At 44.0% G+C, this 10,476-nt stretch overlaps 1 protein-coding gene and 1 non-coding gene across 2 annotated transcripts; both read left to right on the top strand.

Annotated features, from left to right (window-relative positions):
* The first annotated feature begins 195 nt into the window (after positions 1-195).
* On the top strand, positions 196-6,518 carry LOC149427067 (protein kinase C delta type-like). Its single transcript, XM_089668295.1, has 7 exons — positions 196-444; positions 1,202-1,293; positions 1,487-1,549; positions 1,934-2,072; positions 4,116-4,307; positions 5,448-5,576; positions 6,318-6,518. Exons 1-7 carry the CDS (start codon positions 196-198, stop codon positions 6,516-6,518), a joined length of 1,065 nt encoding a protein of 354 aa, XP_089524421.1.
* Positions 6,519-7,729: 1,211 nt separating this feature from the next.
* TRNAR-CCU (transfer RNA arginine (anticodon CCU)) lies at positions 7,730-7,802 on the top strand. The gene has a single exon. It is a non-coding gene; the product is annotated as a tRNA-Arg (tRNA).
* The last annotated feature ends 2,674 nt before the right edge of the window (positions 7,803-10,476 follow it).

Raw genomic sequence — 10,476 nt, 5'->3', positions numbered from 1 at the left:
TCACTTACCGATGTGAAATCAAATGCATTCAAATGTCCACAGTTTCCATGTAACTTCAATAAATGATGTGTAAATAGCGGGAATTAAAAATAATTGGTTTTTTTTATTTCTTCAGAAAAAAAAAATGACAGCAAGAGAAAGCAATATTCAGAAACTCCAAAGCGCAGCAATTGGACGAGCACACTCAGCAGTGCCATGGAGGATGACTCACACCGACTCTCAATGAAAAGTTTCACTTTCCATAAAGTGCTTGGAAAGGGGGCCTTTGGGAAGGTGGTGTTGGCCTCCCTTGTCACCTCTCAACAGAAGATGGCCGTGAAGATCATTAAAAAGCAAATGCTACTTGAATGTGACCCCATTACTTGTACTGCAGAGCGTGATATACTGGTAAAGCACAGGAACACTCGGTATATTACTCATCTATTTGGATCGTTCCAGACAGAGGTAAGTCGTTTCATCTTCCAGCTTTTTCATCTTATTCTTGTACTGTGCTCCCCTACTGACCCAGACCCCCTAAAATTTATGTTCTGGAAATTACGTCTTTGGGAGTAAAAACTTATAAAAGGATAAGCCTCCCCCCTTCCCCCGATGATGGTTCTGCGGCCTATCAATTAGTCCTTCAGCCAATGAGTGCTGAAATGTGAGTGGCGGAGGGGAGCTCCACTTGTGTCCCACACCAGGTTTTTCTGAGGGCTCTGGCTGTAGTCGGGGAAGCAGTATAGGTAAAAGCAGAACACTAGAGCGTCTCCTACAAGGCTGGAGGTTGGTGAAGTAAACTGTACAGAGTAGAGGTTTTCTTTAAAGAAGCCATTTACTGAGAGGCTGCCATAGCTGATCTACTTTTGAAATTGCTAGTTGCCTGGCTGCCTGGGGCCTCAAACATTGAAGTCACTGAGCCAGAACCAGCCTGCAGCTGAAAGGTCTGGAGAAGGCAGACCTCCGGATCTACATGGGATTTCCAGAATGGTGACCAAAGTACTGAAGTGACTGGATCACCCTAACAGACAGACAAAACTAGTTTTGTGATCAGGATAGTCCAGCCATGGCAGCCTACGCATTTTCTCTGTTTGCTTTTCCCAATCTCCTGAAGGAAGATTCCACATTGCACTGTCTGCCGGTGTGTGTGCGCCTTCGTATATTCTTCCACAACGTGAAATATTATTTGTCTCTAATGTAACCTTTATGTCTTATTTTCATACAGACTCATGTGTTCCTCGCCATGGAATTCCTGAGTGGAGGGGATCTTCGGGACCTGATAAAGACTTCAGCTCCACTCGCCTACCAACCCATAAGGTAAGTCCAATGACAGGGCTGTGATGGAATCAGGGGTGGCTGACCACAGAGCACAGGCAGTGACACAGCCAGGCCCCTCCAACTGAGCCTCGTCCATCCATACCCCTATGTACTATAGGGGGGAATCATCTTTACCTTTTTATTGGTCTTTAATGATTTTGAATGCTAATTCATACTTTTCTTTCTCCTTCAGATTTCTAACTGCTGAGATTCTTTGTGGCATGCAATTCCTGCATGCTGGTGAAGTCATGCACAGGTAAGCATTGGATTAGCTAACTAACAATCACTCCTTGGCTTCTAGTATCTTTTATTGAATCAGGAAGACATTCCACCAGAGTTCCCAGTTGTGTTGCCTCCGGTAAAGTCTGCTGCAGAAGTCTCCCTGCTCATGCCAAATTTTGCTTAATGTTGGATTTATACAAAATCCAGAAAGAGGAGTGAGAACTCCTCATAATAAATATAGCAGGTGGGCGGAGCTGGGAACCTAGGAACAGAGAACTTCCTGTAGACGGATATAAAAGAAGCCAATGTCCACCCATCAATGTTCACTCTTTCTTGTATAGATGTATATTTGTATCTTTTCTCTCTTTAATAAAATGTGGGATATAAAGAGATAATTGTTCACTTCTTTTCTTCACAGAGATCTCAAACCTGATAACATTCTCCTGGACCATGCCGGACACATAAGAATTGCTGATTTTGGCTTGGCTAAGATGAACGTCAACAAGTCCACTATAATCAGTGGATGGGCAGGTACAGCAGCATACATGGCTCCAGAGGTAAGATTCATATTCTCCTGATATTAGACTTTACTGTAATGTTTATTATGGGATATAGAGAAGACATACAGGGAGCTCCCCTTACATTTGATGGAAAATTCCTCCACTGGACCCCCGGTTGCATTCAGTGGCTCTCCAAGCCAGAACTATATCCAATAAAAGTTGGGAAGTTGCAGCAGTGTTGGAGCGTCTTTGTAGAGGACATTGAGGGCGGGTGTAGATGGATGGATCTGTCCGCCCAATTCACATATACAAATGGAATAAAAGCTTCAGGAATGGCTCACCTGTAAGGCCTCTTGCACACGGGGGGTGAAAAAAAAGAAATCTGAATATAGATGCATTGTTGTCTATGGAATCATGCACACAGCTGTGACTTTACATGCATATACATGCTTATATTGCAACACTGGCATTGAAGGAGAATTTACACATGTATACGCACGTTAGGAACATATTACTCAGGATCCTTCTGTCAACAAGATCCTGAGAATAAAGATCAGTAAATGATTACATCCATGTGCAACTGGCCTAACATGGTGAGCGCCTGTGAACACTGAGCTACTGGGGTCCGTACACCTTTATCTGTCTCCTTTAATATGCACAATTAAAGTGTACCTCTAGGCAAAACCTTCTTTTCATTTTTGGAAAGAGTGGTGAAAGGTCAGACCCTCTCTCAGGTTTTTATTGGTGGCCTTATTGGGGAGAAAAAGGTTTTGACTATACGTAAACTATAAAGCGGTATTAAACCCCAAACAAAAAATTTCATATATTGCAGTTTACCAATCATTAGATGTGGTGGCTGCATTAGTTTCTGTTTTCACCTGGTAATCAGGCCAGTAACACACCTCCTGTATTAGAGCGCCCCTACTCTGGATGAACGAGCACAGGGGTCATCATTGTACAGCAGCATTGTCAGTCTGGGGAGACGGGAATGTTAGATGGACTAGCAAATTTAGATAAACTGAAACCAAACTCCAGCTCACACTACAGTTACAGCAGTTTTGTACCTTTTGGGACAAAGCTTATACGTAAAAAAATAAAAGCTGAACATTGTAAGCAGGGCCGTGGATAAGGGGTACCACCAGTCCTCCTGTACAGGGCCCAGGCCAGCAGGGGGGACTAGGCAGCTGGGTGAATCGGATGTGGGCAGGGAGGGTGATCGACATGGCAGGGGGCTATTACTGGAACCGATTCCCTGAATGGCTCTCTCTGCATTAGCTGAAAGCTGGCTTCTACTCCTCTCCTTCCCACTAGCTTTCAGCTGCTGCAGAGCGAGACATAGAGGAGATCGGTCCCAGTAATCCCCCCCTTCCTGGTGCACGCGTCACCCTACTTGTGCACCATTCTTTTTCCCCTGCTGTCCAGGCCAACCTTTGTGCCCCCACCCCCGCAGTGCTGCCGTCTTCCCTCTTCTGCTACCCACTGGCAGCTGCAAGCACTTAATAGGATTCTTCAGGATTGAGAGTGGAGGAAGGGTCTGGTAAATATGTCACATTTACCAGCCCCTTCCTTTCCTGAAGGAACACAAAGAGTGATTGGTGCTGATCACTCACTGTGTTCATGCATAACTGAAGCATCGTAAACTGTTTTTTTTTTTGGGGGGGGGGGGTCTGTCAGTTTGGCTGTATGGGGCCCCATTGTTTCTAACAGCAGCCCTGATTGTAAGCACCCCTCTCAGTGGTAAATGCTTTGTAACATCTCTCGAACTGCTACATCTGCACAACAGCTTGTTATTTTTAACAGACTTACTGCCAGGATTAGCAGGTGAAAATAAAGAAAAGCATAAAAAAGAAAACTAATGCAGCCATCACATCTAAAAATGTATAAGCTGCAGTATAATAAATGTTTGCTTTTGGGTTTAATACCGCTTTAAGCCCCACCTCCAATACTCAAAAGCTCCACCTTTGTTTGATGATTTTTTAGCACAATTTTAGGACTCCTGGAGTCTTCATACATCACATATGTCAGCATGGAGTCTCCTCTGTCCTCTGCCTGGCCTAGGAATATTCTCATCCTTTTTTTCTCCCCTTATTGTTTCTACAGGTCAATAAAGATTTGCCATACACCACCACAGCAGACTATTACTCCTTGGGAGTGATAGTATATGAGATGGCGTTGGGTGTGCGGCCATTCGACGATGAAATACACAAAGAAGACTTGTTGAAGAAAATCACCATTATGAACCCTCATTATGCAGCTGAAATGGATGTTCACCTCCATGATCTCATACATAACGTGAGTATATACAGCTTTACCTTCATTTAACAGACAAAACCATTTCTATAGACCTAGTTATAAGTTCAGGAAACATGATTGCATGGGAAGAACGCCAGTCACCACTCCTCTTGGAGCTGTGCTGCAGTTACCAGCAATAAAATGCAGACATGCTGAATTTTATTGCAGCATTCCAAGCTGGATCGCATGTCAATATACAGCTGTGCAGCACACCACGCTGCTGTACAGTCACACGAATGAAGTGTCAACTTTGTACACTCTGCACACTTCAAATAAAGTTCAAACAAAAATAAGGCAGCTGTGTGATGTGATGAAATGTGCACCACACCGCCCACTACTGCCAGTTCACTGCAGCCAGAATGGATGGCTGCTGGACACTGAACAGCTGTGCTTATACAGACAGCATATAGAACTCCCCTGGGGATGCCATCGGTGGAAGAAATAATCCTGGCAGTTGTAGAATGAATAGAAAGATAATTTTTATACATTCTTCATAACAATTCATTGTGCACTCTATTGTGTTATATTATAAAAAAAATACCCTTAAAGCGGTAATAAACCGCAGACAAAACAAACAAATAATTCCCCTGCAAGGTAATGTCCTAATGTGCTGCCATGCATTGTACACTAGCACATTATGTAAAACTTACATTAAAACGAAGCCCTCCAGCGGCGCTCTGTCACCCCTGTAGAGGCTTCCATATTCACCCGTCTTCCTTCCGGGTTCGTGAGCTCCGGCCTTCTGACAGGCTGGGTCGCGATGACGTCACTTCCGCACATGCACACGGGAGTCCCGGGCCACAGCACACAGCTCTGAAGAACGGCACGGGTATAAAAGAAGAGAGAATATCTCCTAAACAGTGCACGTTTAGGAGATATTCATTTTACCTACAGGTAATCTTTATTATAAGCTCTCCTGTAGGTAAAATTAAAAAACAGAGTTTACAACCACTTTACAACCTCTAATAAGCGAACATGACAGAAATAATCCAATCAGGACATAGTGGCGGGTTTACAAGCAAAATCAAGGAAGCTGAAATATGTCACTGTTAGAATCCAATATTACAATGGGGAGTTCTGTGGGTCACATATTGTTATTGTTCTCCAGTGTTTCTTATCATATTTCTTTCTTCTTTACAGCTCTTATGTCGAGACCAGCACACGCGGGCAATCCTGGTACGGGACATCAGACAGCACCCATTCTTCAAAACGATTGACTGGACTGCAGTGGAACAAGGAAAGTCACCCCCAGCATTTACTCCAAAACCAGTAAGTATACGAATAACGGAGGGGTCCATGTATGTTGGGGGGGAGGGGAGATTTTTAGCAATATCTAATGTTTATTTTTGTACAGAATTCTCACATTTGGTCACATGACCTGGGTACTCGTCTGAATGAATTCTGTTTTTTATTGGTGTTTAGCACTGCAAAGGTGTCAGGCGCACAGCTCAGACCTGCTTAATTTTACTTGGTGATCATGCCAATAACACACTTCCTGTCCTGGGGTGACAACGCTGACTTACTGTACCAATGGAGAAGAAGTGTTGTCATCCTTGCCTGATTAGAACTACAAACACCTTCACATCTCCTTATCTCCATTACACAGAGGGGATTGCTTTGTAGTTCACAGACAAGCTGAGAAAGCTGATAACACGGAGATCTCAGTTCAGGGCATAGGAACTTACAAGGTCTCTGGATTTCTGACAGGACTAACAGGTATTTTTCTGTACCTGAAGATAATGTATTTAGCCTGACAAAAACAAAGAAAATTAATGCAGTCTCCACATCTAAGAATTACCTGGAATAAATGACATTTTTATTCTTGGCATTAGATATACATCAAGGGGGTGTTAATGCAGTGTAATGCTTCTGACCGCTAGAGGGAGCTGGGGATGAATGATCCCTCTTGGGATACATTGCTGCACATCGAGGCTTGGGGGTCACCAAGCTTTGTCCCCAATTTCTGTTTTAGTCAGAAATATTAATGAATGTCCTTTTTACTCTTTCCAGACTTTGAATGAACCGGAAGAATTCAATATGAAGATGGAGAAATTTATGGCCAATAAAGACAGAGAGGTTCCGAAAAAGGGAAAGCATGTATTCAGAGACTATTCCTACATCAGCGAAACTCTGAAGCAGGAGCTAAGGGCTTCTCTCCACCAACAAAATCAGGGGGCCATGAATCTACATGGAAAGTCAAAAAATATATGAACATCTTAAGTCAACAAAAAAAATCTCCACCAGCAAGATAATGGCGAAATTTGCTAGTATCCATCGCACATTAACCCCTTCACGTCGGCGCCTCACGGCCCTTTGAGGGGTTTCTGAGGGGCAGGGTTTAGGGTCATGTGACTGACGTGATTGGCGGTCAGAGCAGTCACATGATCAGAAAGGTCCTAATCACAAGGAGAGATCAGGACCTTTCCGTGATAATCCGACACAAGTGCTGGGAGCGCGCAGGGCGCATGCTCTCAGCACATTTGTTTACAAATAGTACGCAAATAGGTGGCCACTCTGCGTAAAGTCCCAGCTGCTGAGAGGCCGCATATTTGCGTACGCTTGGCGTGAACAAGTTAACAAGCAAAATATACGATGCACTGACTTGATGGGAAAAACTTAAAAACCCTAGACTGATGATTCAGGGACGATCCGATCGCCTTAGGGGGTCAGGAAGGAATTTTTTTCCCCTTTGGAGAACATCAAACCAAGGGGGGGTTTTGCCTTCCTCTGAATCATCAGACGTTTTAGGAGTCTGAAAAGGCAGCACCTGTGAGGAGTCGGAGGAAAACACTGACCAATCTCCAATAGAAAGAGGAGAGCATTATGCACAGGGCGCAGAGTTCAGGAGTGCATTATGCACAGGGTTCAGGAATGTGAAACCCACAGAGTGTAAGGGTTCAGGAGTGCATTATGCACAGGGCACAGGGTTCAGGAGTGCATTATGCACAGGGCGCAGGGTTCAGGAGTGCATTAAGCACAGGGCGCAGGGTTCAGGAGTGCATTAAGCACAGGCCGTAGTATTCAGGAGTGCATTAAGCACAGGGCGCAGGGTTCAGGAGTGCATTAAGCACAGGGCGCAGGGTTCAGGAGTGCATTAAGCACAGGGCGCAGGGTTCAGGAGTGCATTAAGCACAGGGCGCAGGGTTCAGGAGTGCATTAAGCACAGGGCGCAGGGTTCAGCCCCGACTCAGTTCTGATCTCACCTGCAACCCCCATGGTGATCCACCATGTTCTGATTGATAGGATTGATAGATAGATAAATAGATAGATATAGATAGACAGAGAGAGAGAGAGAGAGAGAGAGAGAGAGAAAGAGATAGATAGATAGATAGATAGATAGATAGATAGATAGATAGATAGATAGAAAAAATAATAGATAAAAAAAAAAAAATAATAGATTGAGATATAGCTGGATAAATAAAGCTCCGGTGGCCTAATGGATAAGGCACTGGCCTCCTAAGCCAGGAATTGTGGGTTCGAGTCCCACCTGGGGTGCTATCTTGCTTGTCTCTTTTACCAGGACAAGGGGAGGATGAAGAATAAAACCATCCAGGAGGAGATCTACCTCTCTGTGCTTCATGTGACAGTCCTAGAAGTTCCCTTTCCTGAAACCTTAACAATATACAGTTGCAAGAAAAAGTATGTGAACCCCTTGGGATTACGTGGAGTTTTGCATGAATTGGGCATAAAATGTGCTCTGAACGTCATCTAAGTCACAACAATAGAAGAACACAGTCTGCTGAACATAATACTACACAAACATTAGATGTTGCCATGGTTTAATTGCACATAACATGTAAACATTCACAGTGCAGGGAGGAAAAAGTATGTGAACCTTTGGACTTAATAACTGGTTGACCCTCCTTTGGCAGCAATAACCTCAACCAAACGTTTCCTGTAGTTGCAGATCAGACCTGCACAACCATCTGGAGTAATTTTGGACCACTCCTCTTCACAAAACTGTCTTAGTGTAGCAATATTCTTGGGATGTCTGGTGTGAATCGCTCTCCTAAGGTCATGCCACAGCATTTCAATCGGGTTGAGGTCAGGACTCTGACTGGGCCACTCCAGAAGGCGTATTCTGTGCTGTTGCAGCCATTGTTTTGTTGAATTACTTGTATGCTTTGGGTCATTGTCCTGTTGCATCACCCATCCTCTGCGGAGCTTCAGTTGGCGGACAGATGGTCGTATGTTTTCCTGCAAAATGTGTTGATAAACTCTGGAATTCATTTTCCCATCAATGATAACAATCCGTCCAGGCCCTGAGGCAGCAAAGCAGTCCCAAACCATGATGCTCCCTCCGCCATGTTTCACAGTGGGGATGAGGTTTTGATGTTGGTGTGCTGTGCCTTTTCTTCTCCACACATAGTGTTGTGTGTTCTTCCCAAACAACTCAATCTTGGTTTCATCTGTATAACAGTATATTTTGCCAGTAGTGCTGTGGAACATCCAGGTGCTCTTTTGCAAACTTCAAACGTGCTGCAATATTCTTTTTGGACAGCAATGGCTTCCTCCGTGGTGTCATCCCATGTACTCCATTCTTGTTTAATGTCTTCCTTATTGTAGATGTGTCAACAAAAATGTTAGAATGTGCCAGAGATTTCTGTAGGTCTTTAGCTGACACTCTGGGATTCTTCTTTACCTCATGCAGCATTCTGCACTGTGCTCTTGTAGTCATTTTTACAAGAAGACCACGCCTAGGGAGAGTAACAACAGTGCTAAACTTTCTCCATTTGTAGACAGTCTGTCTTACTGTGGACACATGAACATCAAGGCTTTTGGAGATACTTTTGTAACCCTTTCCAGCTTCATGCAAGTCAACAATTCTTGATCGTAGGTCTTCTGAGAGCTCTTTTCTGCAAGGCATGGTTCACATCAGACAGTGCTTCTTGAAATCAGTAAACCCAAAACAGGTGTGTGTTTTTTAAGGGCAGGACAGCTGTCAGCAACACATCCAATATCATCACACTGATTGGAGTCAAGGTTGGCTCACTCCTGGCTCCAATTAGCTCTGGGAGAAGTCATTAAGCTAGGGCCTCACATACTTTTTCCTCCCTGCACTGTGAATGTTTACATGTTATGTGCAATTAAACCATGGCAACATCTAATGTTTGTGTAGTATTATGTTCAGCAGACTGTGTTCTTCTATTGTTGTGACTTAGATGATGTTCAGAGCACATTTTATGCCCAATTCATGCAAAACTCCACGTAATCCCAAGGGGTTCACATACTTTTTCTTGCAACTGTATGTGTGCAATCACTATCTCACTTTGGAGCAGACTCCATGGGCCACTTGGTGGTTTTTTGCCATCAGTCTTCTATGTTTCTTTCCCAGTAAACTCCCCAAGAATGGCCATAACCCCCAGCATGGGTATTAGTGGGGCCAAAAAATTGCCCAGGCATGAGTGATCAATTGCTGCAAAAACCACCCACAATATTGGTGTCACTGTCAGTAATAAAACCCCCAAATTCCTGTGAATAACTCAAATAATAACCCCCAATATTGGTGTCAATGGCTACAATCTGAGGAATTTTGACTTACCTGTAATGTCCATAGTATGGTACAAGACACAGGCAACTTAATTCATATACCATGGGTTATAGGTTTGTACCTTCAGGTACTTGGACACTGGAAAGCTTTTGAGGACACGTCCCCCTAGGGCAAATTACATCCCCCCCAATATAATCCTACCCCACTCTATGAGTCCTCTGTTTTGTAGCAAGCCATACAGAATAACTAAGGAATTGAACTGAAAGGTGGCCTGTGCCCCGTACTGTACTCCAAAAGGGCTAATTCCCACTATGTGAAGTGACTGGTGTTTTACCACACGGTCAGTCGCTGGTCATCGAAAGGACTTACAGAATACAATTGCTTTCTATGTGCCCTGTTCACACTACAATGCAGCCCAGAGCTGAGACATGCTGCATTTTATCGCAGGACGGCATGGCAGTGTACAGCAGCCCAGCACACCACACTGCTGTACAGTGGCATGAATGAAGCATCATTTTTGTGCACTTCAAATAAAGTTTCTACAAAAAAAATAAATAAAAAGGAGCTGTATGATGTACTGAATAGCGCATCACACCGCCCCTGTAACAGTCGGAATGCGCAGCTGATGGAGAGGTAAACTGATGAGATGAAACTCTCCGACATCTGTCCGTTCTGTGT

This window comes from Staurois parvus, unplaced genomic scaffold, assembly GCF_062004578.1.
Source record: "Staurois parvus isolate SC_StPar_1 unplaced genomic scaffold, SC_StPar_1.0 ptg004080l, whole genome shotgun sequence".
Classification (NCBI taxonomy): domain Eukaryota; kingdom Metazoa; phylum Chordata; class Amphibia; order Anura; family Ranidae; genus Staurois; species Staurois parvus.
Note: the sequence above shows the minus strand (reverse complement) of the source record. Positions and strands in the feature narration are given on the sequence as shown.